Source organism: Gymnoscopelus braueri, assembly GCF_963280865.1.
Source record: "Gymnoscopelus braueri genome assembly, chromosome: 6".
NCBI classification, from domain to species: Eukaryota; Metazoa; Chordata; class Actinopteri; order Myctophiformes; family Myctophidae; genus Gymnoscopelus; species Gymnoscopelus braueri.
Window position 1 is genome coordinate 7,241,061 of NC_137607.1, and position 20,168 is coordinate 7,261,228.

Here is a 20,168-nt window from a genome sequence, read left to right on the forward strand (position 1 = left end):
AGAACATACAACGGGAATGTAATGTTCAGTTTAGTACAGTGGTTTTCAACCTTTTTCATGTCAAGGACCCCTAAATTGATATATATTTTGGCCGCGGACCCCCATCTGAAAAGGTTTTGTGCCAGGGACCCCCAGAAGCAAACATTTTTGTTAAAAATGTTTGTTTTAAAAAATATATATATTCAAGATATGCACACATTTTCAAGATTTTTCTAAAATAGCAGATCTACAAGCTCATAGTGCGGCACTCGGTGCCGCGCTATGAGCTTGTAGATCTGCTATTTTTGAATAGCCAAAGCTAAGTGGTTAAAATGATCGTGACACTATGTTAACTAATTTAGCTGGGGACCGCCTGGTACCCTCCCAAGGACCACTGGTGGTCCCCGGACCACTGGCTGAGAACCACTGGTTTAGTAGAATGACAGTGGCTCTTCCCTTCTCACGTTTGTTCACACAAGGGTACGTGATATAGGGGAATGCCTTCAAGGGGCTGAACGGACCCAAATATACTGTATATCTATATAATATTCTGTACAGCACTTTGCAAAGTTTGTTTAACCACAAAGAAATCCACCAGGGGTCAAAACTTGGTTCCCTTCCTTTTTCTTTCCTTCTACACCAAATCTCTTCACCGAAAATAGCCAATCTACAAGCTATTTTTGCCAAATGTTTGGCTGTTATGACATGCTCAGAATAGGGTGTATGTGGGTAGGGATGGGTATTGGCAACAATCTCACGATACGATACGTATCACGATACTTGGGTCACGATACGATTATATTGCGATACGCATCACGATACTTGGGTCGTATCACGATATTGGGATATATTGCGATATATTGCGATATATTGCGATATATTGTGATATATTGCGATATATTGCGATATATACATATATCACAACTACATATTGTTTATATATACACTACATATTGAGTAGCTGCAGATCTGTGATAGGTTCTTTGAATGTTTTTCATAAAGCCTGTATCTGAAAAAGCAAAAAAAAAAAAAAAAAAAAAAAAAACTTTTTTTTTTTTTTTTTTTTAATCGCGATATTGATACTGGAATATCGATACAGTATCGCGAAATAAAATATCGCGATATATCGTGATATCGATAATATTGCCCATCCCTATATGTGGGTAAGAATGGTGCTACATAAATTAAATGTGTTATTATGATATAAAAAATACACAATTTGATGTCTTACCCGGCCATGTTTGCAGATGTAGTCAAAAAGCTCTCCTCCAGACACGTACTCCATCACCATGAAGAAGTCTGTGGGCGTGCTTATCACCTGGTATCTGACACACAAAGAGAGTTGGATTAGGACTGGGCTATTAATGGACAAAGTCAAATATCACAATATTTCTGACCAAATACCTTGATATCGGTATTGTGACGACAATATGGAATTGTGTGGATAATCTTATCTCTTTTTTCTTATTCATATACCAGCCAGGACATTTGGTCGTCGCAAGACTATTGTTCAATCTGTAATAATGTCTGTATTTGACTATGGGGATATACTGTATATGCATGCTTCACTCTCCACACTGAAGCCTCTTGAAGCAGTCTACCACAGTGCTTTGCGTTTAATTACTGGCGATGATTATCTCACCCATCACTGTATTTCATATGATAAAGTGGGTTGGCTATCTCTCGCAGTTCGTAGAGAGCAACATTGTATTTTATTTATTCATAAGGCCTTGTGTGGTAAACTTCTTTTATACCTATCCTCGCTTTTGGAACCAAAGGTTACTGGACATTCAACACGTTCACAAACACACATTAGATATACCAGTCCACGTAAGAGCAGTGAACAAGGAAAAACTGCTTTCATGTATTATGCTCCACACAAATGGAACAAACTTCAGGACTCTCTCTGAAAGTGGTGCGATACTGGTCTCAATAGAGACATTCAGGGTGCTTCTTGAGGACACACTACATAGTGACTGCACCTGTTTCATGTAACTATATGCGTATTTGCATCTGTGACATTGTAATGTGATTCAAATGTTTGTTATTGTTTCTCATTATGTATGTATTATGTTATCAGGGCGTCCTTGAAAAAGAGAGCTTGCTCTCAATGGGATTCCCTGAATAAATAAAGGCACGGGTATTTAGAAACTGCATTAACAGATGGACAGGTAAGCGAGGCATTCAGATGTGATGAATCATCACTCCATAATATATCATTACATACTTTTCACAACTCATCACCTCCAAGTGTGCATTCACACAAGACTGGAGCAGAGAGAGAAACAAACACACACACACACTACAGTAAAAACACACTCAAACACACCATACTAGGAGATTATATGGGGCACACTTGAGAGAAACATAAAGGTTGTTTTCCAGGCAAACACACACAGTACTGAACCACTACCCCACTACCCACAGTTCTGTGTGTGTGTGTGTGTGTGTGTGTGTGTACATGCATGTGCATGTGAGTGTTTCCCTTCCTGCCGGCCCATGCTCTGACAGAAGACACTCAGGCAGAGTGAACACATGTCTGCCATAGCTCACAGCGTCAAAGTGGGCCAAGCCTAACCCTAGCCTAAAAATAACGAACGAGCGAGCGAGCGAGCAAGCGAGAGAGAGAGAGAGAGAAGATGAGAACAAGAGACAAGAGTCAACAGACAGGAAGTAGAAAGAGATTTATTCAAGGAGGAATCACTTTAGTTTCTATTAACTAGCTGGGGATCATTTCCACTAACCTGACTGTACAGGCCTGTTTGTACAGTATGGCTGTGTAAGTGTGTGTGTGTGTGTGTGTGTGTGTGTGTGTGTGTGTGTGTGTGTGTGTGTCCTGCCCCCTAGGACCCCTATAGGCATGCTCAGTACAGAGCAGCTGTAGTAAACAAACAGAGGGACAAGTGAAGCGTGCCACTGAAAACACACTGACCACAGCATAGAAAAAGACCTGGGCTCACACAGCACCACACACACACACACACTTTATTCAAAATGATTCATGTGAGCTTTGCTGGGCAACCCCCGAGATCACATTTTGAACTGACTTTGGCCGTATCTCTCAATGCAAGTTGAAACCTCTGGTTTATAGAGCACCGAAGTCTGACGTAATTCACGCATCCTACCTGGGTCGCGGTTCCCTCCTCCCATTCTGAATTCCCATAGACGTGTTTAATATCGCGTCAAATAAGAACTGTGTTCTGGGTTTGATTCTTATGGATATGAAGCATCAACTGACGAGAAAACGCTAATGTTACTTTTGCCGAATTAGTTAAATTTTTTAATTAGAAACAGACTGTATCAAATATGAGTGACTGACTATCATAAACGATACAGAGCCACCTCCCTGACAATATTGCCAAGACAGTTTGTTTATTTTTGGACCACAATTCTTATATGAGACGATTCTATGATGACCCAATGTTATTCTCCATAGAGAAATGACTTTACGACCTAGGGGATGAACGAGTGACGTCAGGACTTCTGTACTCTAAAGAGCTCAGGTATTATATTGTTGCTGTCGGGAGGAAACCTTGTACTGTATGTTCAAAACCAGTCCCTTTTTTACTATTGTTTTAAAATCATCTTAAAATAGTGAAATTAGCCCATCTACAAGCTCGCAGTGTGTTGCGTTGCGACGCGTTGTGAGCTTGTACGTCTGCTGTTTTCACTACTTTTGTGCGACACTTTTGTATGATGAAGTAGGGCATTGGTTCTCAAACTTTTCCATGTCAAGGACCCCCAACATGATAATGTATTTGGCCACGGACCCCCATCTCAAAACATGTTGTTCCAGGGACCCCCCAGTAGCAAAGATTTGAGTTACAAATGTTTGCTTAAAAAAAAAATATATATATATATTCAAAGAATTGCACACATTTTCACAATTTTTCAAAAATAGCAGATCTACAAGCTCATAGCGTGGCACTCGGTGCCGCGCTATGAGCTTGTAGATCTGCTATTTTTGAATAGCCAAAGTATAAAAGGTTAACGTGGTTCAAATCATTGTGATCCTATTCACCTGTTTCCGAGGCTGTGTGTTTTCCACTTCCTGTCGATTTGATCCAATGAAATCCAATGAAACTGGTCAGATGACCAATGATATCCAATGAAATCGACAGGAAGTGGAAAACACACAGCCTAGGAAACAGGTGAATACTAACACATTTTGCTGGGGAATGCAACGTTTTAATAATATTCAATTCATTCTTGAGTGTGGTGATTCAGATTGTGTGATGTTAGTAGATTATGAATTAATCAGTAAAGCCATCCTCGAGTTCCTTTATAACGCAGCCATTAGCAATTCCCTTTCATGTTATTAAAACTTTACGATTGAATTATTGATGTTCATTCAGGACAATTCACGTACTGAATTAATGTATTTAGACCGGGAACGCATCTGTGTGTCATTTTAAGATTTATTTGGCTATTCAAAAATAGCAGATATACAAGCTCATAGCGCGGCACCGAGTGCCGCGCTATGAGCTTGTAGATCTGCTATTTTTGGGGAAAAACGTGAAAATGTGTGCAAATCTTTGAATGTATATATTTTTAAAGCGAACGTTTGTAACTCAAATCTTTGGTTCTGGGTATTCAACAAATGTCTTCTAAATCCTAACAGTTTTTTTTTTTTTTGGGCCGTGGACCCCAATCTCAAAATATGTTGTTCCAGGGACCCCCAGAAGTTGTAACAGAGTTAAAAATGTTTGCTTTAAAAAATATATATTCAAAGATTGGATCTGCTGAGGCATGGATCCCCCCCCCCCCCCAGCAAATATGCATGTACAGTATGTGACTCATTGAGAATGGGAGACGTGAAGCAGAGGCCGACCATTGGTACAGCAATGTATGCGCTTTATAAATAAAATGACTTTATTTTCATTATGGACATATTGTTTATCTCTGCTGTCGGGCAGAAACCAGCTAACTCTAAAACAGGGGTGATGCAACTTTGATGATGGGGGGGGGGGCACTATATTTCCACACTCACTCCAGAGGGGCCACATTGCATATACTGTCGGGCTGACACCTCTTATCTCCGTATTTTATCATTTTTTCATAAATTTATTCCGTACTTTTCCGTCATTCTATGTCACTCAAAAGCTCAAAACAGTCAGCAAAACCAGCTGAGCTAACTCCACCCCCCTTTGGTGGAGTTAGCTGGTTTAGCAGAAAGTTTGAGGATCCGATGGAGTTAGCTGGTTTTGTCAGAGTTGCTTTTTAATACTTTTCATTTGTTCAATGTTTTTTTTTAATCAACACACAGACGTAAAGGGTGTTCAATAGCACTGATTTATGAAGAATAAAAGCGGAAAATGTGTCGGGCAACTGGTTTCTGCCCGACAGCAACATTAAGTAATTTCATAGCTCCTCATTGGGATGCACTGCAAACAGTACATATGATGTGGGTGCCCTACCAGCTACTGTGGCATCCTGGTTTCATAAAACCAATTGTTGTCTCCGCCGGAGGCGGAGAGTATGTTTTCGCTTTGTCCCGCTGTGTGTTCACCTCCCTCCTAGCCAAGCTAACATTGGTCAAGCTCCACCTGACACGTGTCAATATGTTGACACCAATGCCTTTGATTGGCTAGAGGGACGCATGACGAAATAAAATCCTATAAATAGGTGTGTCACTTCAAAAAGCCATTTATGTTTTTTGAAGTGAGGTAAGACAGGATCAATCAGTCTTGATTGGAACAGTACCTTCCAGTACAAATCACCCGTCCGTGCGTGTGTGTGTCCCTCTGAGAACACCTAACATTGGTCAATAAAAGGCGCAGAAGGCCAAAGCTAAGAAAGCATACTCATCTACAACAGTAACACAGAAGAGGACTATAGAGTTGAATTGATCCCACAACAAGGCCGAAGTCTTAATACTGTAACAATTGGCCACCTTGATCAAATACATTATGTAGCACTAGAGAAAACTGACATAGATCAAACACACCAATCAACTGCTGAAACTGTTCAAGACAATGAAGATGAAGAAGACAGACAAGCATTTGAACAAACCAGTCAATTACGACGACTCCCATATGACACATTGCTTCAAGAAGAACATTTTTTAGATGCAGACACTACATATTCAGTCGCCCCTGCAGAACACCAAAAACCACGCGCATTCTACCAAGACGACCCGTTCTACCAAGACGACCCGTGCTATTAAAATAGCACGGGTCTGCTGGCGGAGACTTGTGCTCCGAGGAGCACATTTTCTAGTTTTATGTCATCCCGCCCTCTCCATCCTGTGTCCCTCCATGCACTGTGTTCTCTCAGTAAAGGAGACATTGACGTGTGACTCACAGCTTGATGATGTGCGGGTGTCTGAACAGCTTCAGGTTCTGGATCTCCCGTTTGATCTTTCCCACCACATCCAGACTGCGGATCTTCTGTCTGTTCAGGATCTTCACTGCCACTTTATGGCCCGTCAGCTGATGCTCTCCAACTGACAGAAAGAGAATACAAACATGAAGCAGACATAAACACGTATTCAAATAGGAAAAAAGGATAGTACATGTACAGAGAGAGAGAGGGGGCTTTCTAAAGGGGGAGTCATAAGGGTTATTACAATATCCAACTATATACAGTACAACTATTAAAGCAGGGGTCTTCAACGTAACGTTCAAAGGACCCCCTAGGTGTGAGAGAGATGAAGCAGGGACCCCCTCTATATTGTATAAAATTGGGTTTCAGATAAACTTTTGCTGCTCTTTTTTCCCTCTATACCTATAACTCTTTGCCAAAAATAGCCGATCTACAAGCTCACAACGCCTCGCAGCGCGAGGCGTTGTGAGCTTGTAGATCTGCTATTTTTGGCTAAAGTTCTCCTCAGAAAAGGGATGCTAGGGTTCAAGTGGTTAATGTAAAAAAAAAAAAATCATATCACACAAAGATTTGGCGGACCCCCTGTAGTAACTCTGAGAACCCGCTTAGGGGTCCCGGACCCCCTGTTGAAGACCCCTGTATTAAAGCATCAGGCAGGATTTTTGGGGTCTGGATTAAACCAGGGGCAGGGTGATCACTGGCACACTGGCATAAGTGTGAGAGAGAGGATTTTTCTTTTACAATTAAATATTCAAAAAAAATGTAGTCAGTTAAATTAAGTCCCCTCACATATGTATGCAAATTGCACATAATTCTACAATCATTCAAACTCCCAACTCTGACTGGGGAGGGAGTCTGGGTTATTGCTGATCATTACATCCTGATGTGAAAGAAAATATTTCTAAAGAAGAAGGAAAAACAATAAGGTTGTTATGTTGGATTTATTTTATTTATTCTGATGTGGCGTCATAATTAAACTTAATGTTGATATGGCACACTGACTATCAAGGAAATAAAAACATGGCACTTCATGTCAAAAAGCCGACCCCTGGTGCAAACTGTTGCTGGCCTCCTAAAAAAAAGAGACTATTTTAGTCTTTGAGGGGAGAGGAGTTTGGCCTAATGTAGCCTTGGTTCACTGTCGGAGGGGCTGGTTCATCTGGGAAAAGCCAGCTGGTGGCTCAGTCCTCCTCAGAAGTCAGAACAGGAGTTGACACTGTCAGTCAGTGTTGCAATGTCTGCTTATCATAAGCAACTTTGGGCTTGTTTTTCTGTGAAGATGCTTGTAAGGGACCAGTCGAAATTTACATAAGGGGGGGCATGGAGGAAAATAGGGGAGGGTCATGCCTTTCTAATTTTGGTCCAAGGGAGGGTCAGCTAATTTTACTTTGAATCCAAGGGAGGGTCATGCAATTTTGTATTTATAAAATAGTCCGTTTTTTATATACCTTTTTAGTACAGCAGAACAGTGGTCAATGACCCCTCTCCATTTCAAAGGATACAAAGAATTCAAATCAAGTAACACCTTGTCTATTTAGAATCAATGACGGTCGTTAACAAGCCATCAACGCACAGCGAGTGTGAACGACCCAATCAAATCTATTCAGCGTCTTAACGATGGTGGTTGAACAATTAAGCAAAACTTCAACAGGCGTTATTGGAGAGATGCATTATAAATAGGCCTACTATAACTGGATATTCATAATCATTTGAAGTAATTCTGTGCATGTGATTAATGTGGATCTATATGGACAGTTGTGGATAGATGCCTAGCTCCACAAGTAAAACCAGAAGCATCAGGCCATAATTGATAGCCTAATTTGTTTTATGTAGGCAACAGTGTAGTTGTAGTCACTGTAGTTGATAATTAAAAGGGCAGAGTGACAAAAGTTTTAAACTACTGGTTACCAAATATTCAACTTTCTTCAATCTGACCAGGATTCAATGGGTTTCCCACATGTAAGATGAGAACACTATCCATTCTGCTACCACTACTACAGATACACTGTGCATTTAGCAAGACTGACTACACTACAGCAATGTTCTAATCAATGTGGAAAGCAAAACATTGGACATATCAGTTTTAAATGTCATGTTGTATTTGATGGGGAGGGTTAGGGGTGTCAAGAATTTCACAATACGATACATGATGTTGGGCATGATATCGATATGATATATTATTAATGTTCTTTTCTCATGTATCATCAACATTGGCCATCATCTTATAAATAACGTTATAAAGCAAGTTAGAAACAATTACAAAGTGCTTTGTACACACAAATAAATACATTTGTGCAAGCTTAATGGAGAAGTGAAGTTCTCACTAACTATAAACCCATTGTTTCAGAGGACAGATAGACACTAACATAACAAATATAATATAATATAAGACTGCATAACTATAAATTCCACAAACCTCATATTTTTGTCATCTGGACTTTACCAACCAAGTGCAGCCTAGTTATTTCCAACAGCTAAAAAAAATCTATAATACCAGATACAGTATAATACAATCTTAGATTAGATGTAGGCCTATTTGAGAGTGCAGATGCATGTCACATTAACGAGCGTCAACGAGCATCAGCTGACACACAACACCTCCCCTCTGCAGTGCTTTAAACTGAAAGTGACTGACTGGAGTCTGTTTCATTTCTCTCCAAAATACCTTGAATATGGAGGACATGATTAATAATTACTATGATTATGATAAGCTTTACATGTCATATCATACAGTAAAAACTCCTAACTTTCACTGGCAAAAAAAAAGTTTTTTTTTTTTTATTAATTTTTTTTTTTTTTAATATTACGATACAGTATGACATCATGACAATACCTATCATCACATTTTAATACCACGATAGGCTATATCGTGACACTTCTAGGCGGGGAGGGTTACTCTTTTTTTTTTAATCACTTGGGGAGGGTCATTGATTTTTTTTTTTTGTCAAAGGGAGGGTCATGGCATTTTAGATCAGGGCACATACATTTCCTCCATGCCCCCCCTTATGTAAATTTCGACTGGTCCCTAAATACTGGTAGTTGCGGGTTGTGTTTTTTGGCGCTTGTTTCTAAAGTGTTGTTGCTTATTTTGCTCTTGCTTCCTAAATGTTGTTTAAACCAGTGGTTCTCAAACATTTTCCTGTCAAGGACCCCTAAATTAATATGTATTTGTCCGTGGACTGAAAATATTGTGTGCCACCAGGGACCCGTGAACCAGATTTGTATTTTTAAAATATTGCACATTTTGTTTTGAAAATCTGCAAGCTTGTAGATCGGCTATTTTCAAAAAGCTGATGCAAATAGGTTTAAAGTGCTCATGTGGCCAAGTTGCTTCTTTTTAGCTTGTTTTCATAGACCTAGTTGCTTATTTCTCTCGCAAAATCTGGCAACAGTGGTTGACACTGTCAGTCTGCCTGCGACATTTCAGTGACATCAATAACGTGGCTGTCAAATAGCCCTGGTATTTAACTCTAATTTGAAGACCAAATGTAAACAAATGGACCTGGTGGTGACATGTGTACACTACAGAGTTACAAAAGGATTAGTCAAGCGTTACTTATAGAGACTGACTTATATGAGTCTACACATGTTTAGCCTATATACTGAGGATTCTACTGTAGCCTACTGCAGTGGTTCTCAACCTTTTCAGGCTGTGACCCCCCCAAAATAATCATATTTGAACTGGGGACCCCCCTCCCTGACAAGCACTTGGAATTGTAGGAGATGAGGCATTACATTTAGTTTGACTCGGTTCCACAGATAAATATCGTGAAAATAGCAAATCTACAAGCTCACAACGTCTTGCAACGGGAGGCGTTGTCAGCTTTTTTTATTTAAAAAAGAAATGCCTCTTTCTTATAATATTTGACAATTTTTTCAATGTTTGAGCAGTTTTTATAGTATAGTTTATTACTTTTAATGCAGAAATTGTCTTGTATTTTTATTTTTTTTAGGTATTAAAAAGGTCTTAAAATTCCTTAAATTGTCACTTCACTGTCATCTGGGGACCCCGACCCCCTCCCCCAAACCATGACCCGTAGCCTACTGTACACAACCAACTACAGTAGAATCTGTACTCTACTGTACACAACCAACCAACGGTTGTTTGTGTACAGCAGAGGCTACAGTAGAATCCTCAGAGCCATATCAAGCTGCGCACCTAGCTGTAGTATACAACCCTCGTAGACGTATTTATGATTCTGACGTTTTCAATCTACGAGAGTTGTAGGGTTCACGCCCCATGGAGACCTGGACTTTCTGCACTATGCCCCGCAAAGTACTCCAAACGTGTACAAATTGAAAATAAAGGTGCTTACCTCAAAGCCCCAAATGTTAACTACTTCTACGGGGTAGTAGTTTAATGTAATAATCCATATATTTCAACAAAGAAGTGTTTTAATGCCGTCTGTGGCCGAACAACATTTTTTCACCCTCGTTTACTTCCTGTTTACATTTAGTGTAATTCCGGGTTTCACCGGATGCGCCCCCTCACTTCCCGTCACTACTGCCCATTAGGAACTTCCGACAGAATCGGCCACAGACGGCATTAAAACACTTCTTTGTTGAAAGATATGGATTATTACATTAAACTACTACCACGTAGAAGTAGTTAACATTTGGGGCTTTGAGGTAAGCACCTTTATTTTCAATTTGTACACGTTTGGAGTACTTTGCGGGGCATAGTGCAGAAAGTCCAGGTCTCCATGGGGCGTGAACCCTACAACTCTCGTAGATTGAAAACGTCAGAATCATAAATACGTCTACGAGGGTTGTATACTACAGCTACTGCGCACCCACCCTTAGAATGGGGGGTCGGGCGGCCAAGCGAGAAGAAGAATCGCGAGAAAGCCCCCCCACAGTGGGCTGAGGGGTGTTCAAATTCCACAAGGTCACGCAGACAGAATGAGAGACTGTAAAGTGAGACGCTAGAATAGAGAGCAGCACAGCGTGCCATTCAACACCACGCAAACTTTACGGTTCCCTCATTATTATGCCTGCTCCTCGAGTCTAGTAGTGTATTAGACGCATATTTACCACCAGACTGTGTGATAAGATAACATATCTATAGCATTTATTATAGCGTTATCAAGAATTTACTCAAGATAACATTATGCTTCTGGACGTGGACGGTGGGGGTTTAGGCTTTTAAAAAATGCCCTTTAGCGGCTGGACTGGACAGTGAATTCAACAAATGCAAGCGAATAAATAATAATAGATAATACTAATGATAATAGTACAACGCCAGTGGGTCTAATTGATCTAATAAACACCTATATCATTGCTGAGGGGCTTTGGTGGTGAAAGAATTTGCCTTTGAAGGCTGTGGTATTCTCCAACTCCCTTTACGTCACAAAGCCATACTATCGCTATTATAGCCACGGATGTACAGCTACGCTATAGCTCTGGTCCATAGCGTTAGATGGAGTTCTCCTTAACGCTATGTTACTGTTCAGCCGTTGCCCGCACACACACGGTAAGCGCAGGCTGTGCAGCCTCTCGTTTCTACTAAAAAATAAAGAATACACTTTCGCTTCTCATCAAAACAAAGACGGTTTAAAGATGTTGAAAGCCTACTTTCCTTAGTGGGGACACTCGGAGCCCCCCACCTCACGTCTAAAATACACTTTATGGCCAGAAAGGAAAATATTTCACCGGAAGGGGGGAAAAAATGTCAATAGAAAAATGCCTTTAACCAGACCTGTAGGGGGCGCAGTGGATTAACTAAAACATTGTTTCCTTCCGGTGAAATATTTTTCTTTTTTGGACAAAAAGTGTATTTTAGACGTGAGGTGGGGGGCTCAGAGTGTCCCCACTAAGTAAAGTAGGCTTTCAACATCTTAAAACCGTCTTTGCTTTGGTGAGTAGCGAAAGCGTATGTTTTATTTTTTTACTACAGACGAGAGGCTGCGCAGCCTGCGCTACCGCGGGCGTGCGGACAACGGCTGAAGAGTAACATAGCGTTAAAGGAGAACTCCTTCTTAACGCTGTGGACCAGAGCCACAGCTACGCAAACTGCGTACATCGACCCCACCGGTAACTTCAACCACGAACCACCGCTCGGTAAACACACACACACACACACACACACACACACACACACACACACACACACACACACACACACACACACACACACACACACACACACACACACACACACACACACACACACACACACACGAACAAACCCACGATCAAACCCACGATCAAACGTTGGGCATTCTATTTAAAAGAAGGGGATCGTGACTCAACTCTTTACTTTCCCGAACGTTCCGACTCCCAGCGTGTCTCCGAGGACGTAGTGTCCGATCTTCACCCTGCCTTCGTGTTTGATCGGCTGCCGCTCTGCCATCTTCTACCCCTGCGTGGCTGTATAGTACCGACGGCTCTCTGATCGTCTCTGATGATGATCTGAGGTTGGGGCTTCCTCCCTAGCCTGAGCCTCGGTCACAGTGTGGTGGGCGGGTGTGTGTGTGTGTGTGTGTGTGTGTGTTGTTGGGTGCTGCCTGCCCTGCCTGGCTGCCTGAGGGGTGCACCGGGGGGGCGGGGCCGTTCCCACACTCACTCAGCACCCAACCAGTGGTGGAAAAAGTACTCAAATTCTTTACTTAAGTAAAAGTACCAATACTGCAATATAAAAATACTCTGTTACAAGTAAAAGTCCAGAATTAAAAATGTACTTGAGTAAAAGTACAAAAGTATTGGCATCAAAATGTACTTAAAGTACCAAAAGTAAAAGTACTAAATATTTCAAAATAGCAGATCTACAAGCTCACAACGCGTCGCGATGCGACGCGTTGTGAGCTTGTAGATCGGCTATTTTCAAATAGCCTAGGTATAGAACAGGACTTCCACAGGAGGTGGTTAATGTATGTTTTATAATTTAATACTTTATATCTGCAAAGTAACTAGTAACTAAAGTTTCCAAATAATTGTAGTGGAGTAAAAGTACAATATTTGCCTCTGAGATGTAGTGGAGTAGAAGTAAAAGTACTGGAAATTGGAAATACTCCAGTAAAGTACAAATACCTCAAAATTGTACTTAAGTACAGTACTTAAGTAAATGTACTTAGTTACTTTACACCACTGCACCCAACCCACCCAATCCACACCCACCGCCACCGACGGACGGACGCGTCAGATCAGACAGAATCCCCCCGTGTGGAATGGAATCCCGTATCATGGCAGCAGGGGTCTTCAACGTTTTTTCAGGCCCTAAGGAGGAGGACCCCTTAGCTGAGAGAGGGAGATAAGCAGGGACCCCCCCACTACATACTGTATAAAATGTGTGTTGACAACATGCACTGTAATTGTGTAAATTATTATTATTATTATTATTGTTATTGTTATTGTTATTGTTATTGTTATTGTTATTATTATTATTATTATTATTATTATTATTATTATTATTATTATTATTCATGTTAAAGGTATCATGACATTCATTTTCACTTTTTTTATTTTCAATGTTTTATTTGGGGTTTTATGACTTCAATTACACCCAAAAAACCTGAACTTAAAACATTCAGTGGATTTTCTGTGGTCTGGGGTTTTCTGAATAATTAGGCTGAAAAGTAATCTGAGCTTGGCCCTTCGACAGTGAGGTCACAGTCGATTAATCCCGCCCACTCTCCTCCTCGCCCCTCCCCTCCCCTATCCTTTCCTTTGGGGGGGGGGCGGAGCAGAGGCGATGATTGACAGGCAAAATCCCTCACCAGCGACACCCGCAGGCAAAGATTTCTTTTTTCATTGCAGTTGAAAAGGCTTTAGAAATGTGAGAGAAAAACACCTGCCATTGATCACTGGAATGGAATTTTCACTTAAAACTTTTTGTACACTTTTGAAGGACCAGGACAAAGACTTTGAATGTGGTGTAAAAGTGAATGTCATTAAACCTTTAAGGTGTTTTTTCAGACATTTAACCTTCAATACTTAGTAAACTTGACCTTTCACTCTTGTTTCCCTCTACTACACCAAACTCTCTTGCCAAAAATAGCAGATCTACAAGCTCACAACGCCTGGCAGTGCGAGGCGTTGTGAGCTTGTAGATCTGCTGTATTTGGCTAAAGTTCTCCTCAGAATAGGGATGCTAGGGTTCAAGTGGTTAATGTAAAAACAAAAATACAAGTTCCTATCACACAAAGATTTGGCGGACCGCCTGTAGTAACTCTGAGGAACCCCTAGGGGTCCCTGTGGATGGGATGGGTTGGGATGGGATGCTCAAAACATCCTGTCATTATATCAGAGCGTTTCGGAAAAACATTGTTGGCAGCCAAACGCTTTTGGCCGGGCTCATTTAAGCCGAAAATCAGATGTGTCTCTCTGCTGTTATGCCAAACATATTTAAGCACAATATTTTGCCTGCCAAGTGCCAACAACAACCCAAAAGTGCATACTGTATAATTGAAAATACAAGAAACAGGATGGGTGGCATCTTGATGGGAGGTCTGGGCTTGGCTATGGTACGCAATAGATTGGATCTAAGAATGTGGGATATAGGCTATGGATAAATATGATGATAGGTAAATATGAATATGATATGATGATTATATCCATTTTTATATTCATCATGGATAATATAGGCTACATATCCCACACACACACACACACACACACACACACACACACACACACACACACACACACACACACACACACACACACAAACACACAGAGATTTGTGTATATAATTTTATACTCCCAAGGAGTAATGAAATTGTAAAGAAGTAAGACACAAAGCAGCATAAATGTAAGTCAGACTATACGTCCCTTTGCAAAATGATATTCTCCATTTATATGTTGACGATATACTGCTGATCTTATCGTTACCCTCAGAAAGCATATTCCTTGAAAACTGTTGGGTAACTGACCATTTTCCAAGATATCTGAGTATGAAATTGATTGGACCAAGTTGGAGGCCACACCCCTCCTCCATTACTAAGTTGATGCCAAACTGTATGCTATACCTGGTTATTAAACTCACACCAGGCTTTTAAAATCCATGCTAACCTCTCCCCTGTTGTTCACAATATTACAGGTATCTTGCAGAACTGTAAAAAAAAAAAAAGGAAAAATGAATATGTCCTTGTTGAGCAGGATTAATTTGCTAAAAATGATTGCTCCCAAAATCCATTATATTACTTACCTCTAACCGTTGACCTTTCCACTCAGCCTTTCAAGTTATGTTATATAATTAAGAGGAGACTGTTGTGTTGGCAGGAGGGACTTATATTGTTTAACTATAAAATGTATGCACCAAAGAGTGATGGTGGGTTAATCTCTCTCTCCAGTGGCCATATCTAAGTGGTTAGTGAGCCCGCCTGGGGAGCCAGAGCTCCTGGTTGTCCCAGGTACGATTCCAGGCCAGGCCAGCAATGTGTCCATGTGTGTCCCTGAGCAAGACTCTTAACCCCTAATTGCTCCCCTGGCGCCAATGGAGGGAGAAGGCTGCCCACTGCTCCTAGTTGTTATAGGATGGGTAAAAAGCAGAGGACAAAAATAACACCCCAAAGGAGTGGGGATTATTCTATTCTATCTATTAACTGAGATCAGTTTGGCCCAGACCAGGTACCAGTTTGGAAGAGGAATAAATAGCAGCCTTTTTGACACAAAATATGAGTCATCAAGTACCTTTCAAGAACCTTGTTTGCATGGGGCTCTAAGGAGTCCTTGAGAGTAACGCACCTCTTTACAAAACGTGACCCCCAAAATGAATACAAATAAGAATCAGAATGAGTTTTATTTGTCCCTTCACAGTTTTACAGCTGTAAAGCAGTGGGTGACATTCTTTCTTCCGTGCACGCCCCATCGTTTTGTAGTATTCTGTGAGGAGAGAGAGAGAGAGAGAGAGAGAGTATAGAGGTAGAGTGAGAACCAAGGGAAAGAGATAGAAAACAGGTTAGAACAAAGACATAATATACATTATATGCAGATAGTGTATGCGAAAGGTTTGCATGATATGCAGAAACTCGCTGTTTGTTTGTTAATTGTTTGTTTGCCATAATTTAAATAACCATTAAAAGTGCCAAAAGGGATAGAATCACAGTTATTTCCATGGTGGTCCATTTGAAAACATTCAACACCTAACAGACAAACAACCGTGCAAAACATAATAATATATAAACACATACTAATATAAACAGTTAAAACAATCATCACAAAACAGGGGGGTAGGGGGTCAGGGATACAGACCCCTGGACCTACAGGTGGTGCTGCTAGATGTTAGGATAGAGGAGTACACACTCCACTATTTGAAGGGCTCAGAATTGTGCTGGGAGAAAGATTTAGGGGGATAACTGACAAACCACTGTTAGGGAGATATTATTACCTACTGGCTGGCACATATATTTTCACGAGAAGCACAGTCTCGGCTAATTAATTACAAATTAATAAACAGATGTTACTGGACCCAATGCAAAATGGCTAAATCAAAACCGGGGTATACTGACCTCTGCTGGCGATGAAGCAGGAAGCAAGTTGGCACATTAGGTTATTTATAAGTAAAGTGCTCAAAGTGGTGTTATTGATTGATTGATGTATTTAGTAAGACATGAGAATAGTACATAAAAGTACAAAAGTATTGGTATCAAAATGTACCTAAGGTACCAAAAGTAAAAGTGCTAAAATGTTTGAGAATAGCAGATCTACAAGCTCACAACGCGTCGCTTGTAGATCGGCTATTTTCAAATAGCCCAGGTATGAAATAGGGCCAAAGTGGTTAATATATGTTTTATAATGTAATGATGTATATCTACAAAGTAACTAGTAACTAAAATGTTCAAATAATTGTAGTGGAGTAAAAGTACACATTTTGTAGTATAGACAATTGGAAATATTACAGTAAAGTAAAAGTACCTCAATTTTTTTTTACTTAAGTACAGTACTTGAGTAAATGTACTTTACACCACTGTATTACAGTGATGGCCAGACAATGTAAAAAGGGTTGTCTATGGTATTTTCTACTGTCTGGCTGTCAGATGGTTTGGAAATCATGTAGGCCTATGTATTGTCTAGGGGAGGAAATGTATTTCCTCTTGGCAATCATGTTCCAGGGGGGGAGTCTGTACCATAGAGGGGGGGAGGGGGGGGATATGCCCTTGAGATCCGTGACATCTTATTAATGCTCATATCTTCTTGTGGTCATGGGAGACTGACATTTGGCCATCTGTTGGCTGATCTTTTTTTCTTTTCTGGGAGACATCCAGATTTAGTGATGGAAGAAGTACTCACATGTTTTACTTAAAGTTGTACAATGCAGAATCACATATAACGATTTTTAGCAACCTCTGCTGGTCACTACCGTCACTGCATACAATTTCCGTAGTCCTCGATTACCCAGAATTCCATTCGTTTTCACCGGAAGCCGGAAGCGTTTCAAAAAGCGATCTTTTAATTGTTTTATACTATCTACGGATCGTTTCTCTTAGCCAGTGGAGCATTAGTTACCATGAGCTGTGCTTTCTTTTTCTGTTCTTTTTCGATCTTCCAATCCTACATTCTCTTAAAATCAGCGTGAGGTTCCTTTTTGTTATTAGCGCGGTAGTTCCTGGCCAAACAGGAAACCGTTGCGTTAGTTCCTGGCCAAACAGGAAACCAGTGCATTTCCGCCTCAGTTTTCCGGCCAGATGACGTCATTTCCCCGGGAAAGTCCCCCCCTTCACCGTTCAATAGTAAATATATAAATAAAAGGCTTCCGGGGGTGAAATTCATGGAGTGGGTGTTGTGAAACTTTTGCCACTCACAAAAGATATACAATTTAACTTTAGTTTTGTTGAAAACGTTACCTAGTATGCCTTTAAGTAAAAGTATCAGTATACCGCAATGTAGTAATACTTACAAGCAGAAGTCCCCTATTCAAAATGTACTTGAGAAAAGGTACAAAAGTATCTGCATCAAAATATACTTAAAGTACCAAAAGTAAAATTACTCATTGTGCAGTTGTGGTGGGGCAACCCCTTGCTTGGATGCTTCATGGTGTCCCTTCCAGATCCCATGGTATCTTGGAGGGTGGGGTGGTCCCTGTAGACAAAGTCCCTTTGAATCTACCCAACATGTCACCCCTGTTGTTGTCTTGGTTATGCCGCCAGTATGTATGGAAAGATTCACCCATTTCATCACATTATTATGTGACATGACATCATGATAAAAGAACGCGACGCGTTGTGAGCTTCTAGATTTGACTATTGTCAAATAGCCTAGGCATAAAATAGGGCTAAAGTGGTTAATGTATGTTTTATAATGTAATAATCTATATCTGCAAGTGCAAAGTAACTCTAAAGTTTTCAAATAGTTGTAGCGGAGTAAAAGTACAATATTTGCCTCTGAGATGTAGTGGAGTAAAAGTAAAAGTATGGACAATTAGAAATACTCCAGTAAAGTAAAAGTACCTCAAAATTGTACTTAAGTACAGTACTTGAGTAAATGTACTTAGTTACTTTACACCACTGGCTGACACCATCCATTAAAGGACGTGAAACACTGGTTTATTTCAAAAGTGGCCTGAAAAACATCTATCAGGAGACCACAAGGGGAAGTAAATGTAATTTTCCCATCTCTTTTGTACATAATATTGTATTTGTTGATGATGACATATATTATTGTGTTTAATTTTTATGCTATGCTGATGAATTGAATACATAGAGGACCACAATGGAAACAAGTCCCTAGGATTTTTTTTTTAACGTTATCCTTTTAGCCTTAATGTCTGGCTGTACCACGTGCTGTTTAAATTTATGACTAATGAAAAATTCAATCAATCAATCAATCAATTAAACATGTTTCCCACTCACTTGATTGTGGTCTTGGGCCTAATGTTATTATTCGTCATTTCCACCACTAGATGGCAGTAAGCGCTAAGGGTTTGACTTTGCCTTTCCTGCATAATATTCTTGATGGAACATGTCTATGAACTTCATTTCGACAAAGCTGGTGAATCATGTGGACAGTGGCGTGAAGTAAACTAAGTACATTTACTCAAGTACTGTACTTAAGTACAACTTTGAGGTATTTTTTACTTTACTGGAGTATTTCCAATTTTCAGTACTTTTACTTCTACTCCACTACATCTCAGAGGCAAATATTGTACTTTTATCCACTACAATTATTTGAAAACTTTAGTTACTAGTTACTTTGTAGATTTAGATTATTATTACAAAACATACATGACCCACTTCAGTAAAAACAACTTAGGTAATCATTATAATGATAACTATTATGCCTTTTACTGAGCAAAACAATCACTGAACTAATGTATTTAGGAACTAATTATTGTTTTCTGAAAGCTGCTAGGCAAACAATGTTGTGTGAAGGGACAATTTAGACAACTTGAGCCTGGACCCTCCACATTGTTATTAAAACTTCACATGTTTGCCAAAGGTGTTTTGAATGCTGATTCTCACTGTGGGAACACTCTCCTCTCCTCTCCTCTCCTCTCCTCTCCTCTCCTCTCCTCTCCTCTCCTCTCCTCTCCTCTCCTCTCCTCTCCTCTCCACTCTTCTGTTCTCTCATTTCCTTGGCCTTTCTGTCTCCTTTAGCCTACTTCTTTTCCTACATCTGTATTTTCTTGTACAATATTGCATAACCTCAAACTGAGATGTGCTGGGGTTTTGTTAAATTGTCTTGATACCGTGTTTCTGTTTCTATTCTATTCTATTCTATTCTATTCTAGTATAAGCATTATGGCTTGAGCTTATGGTTCAGTATAAGCTTTACATGCTCCTGTCATTTGAAAGCGTTAACATGATAGATGGACAGATGAAAATAGATGCATATGTGTTGCAGATTTGCAGAAAGCAAACTGTTTCTCGGGCAGCAGTCCAAGTGAGTGTGGCGGTGGGATGTTGGGATGGTAAAGTAACTAAGTACAT

The 20,168-nt window shown here is 40.3% G+C and overlaps 1 protein-coding gene across 1 annotated transcript in view; it reads right to left on the reverse strand.

Annotated features, from left to right (window-relative positions):
• The window catches only part of prkaa2 (protein kinase, AMP-activated, alpha 2 catalytic subunit), a 31,902-nt gene extending 19,172 nt beyond the window's left edge, over window positions 1-12,730 (reverse strand). The window contains exons 1-3 of the mRNA XM_080431457.1: window positions 12,556-12,730; window positions 6,283-6,424; window positions 1,211-1,304 (exon numbers count right to left, since the gene is read on the reverse strand). Coding sequence (XP_080287583.1) covers window positions 1,211-1,304; window positions 6,283-6,424; window positions 12,556-12,655 — 336 coding nt within the window. The 5' untranslated portion in view covers window positions 12,656-12,730. The remainder of the gene's footprint in view (window positions 1-1,210; window positions 1,305-6,282; window positions 6,425-12,555) is intronic.
• Window positions 12,731-20,168: the final 7,438 nt, after the last annotated feature.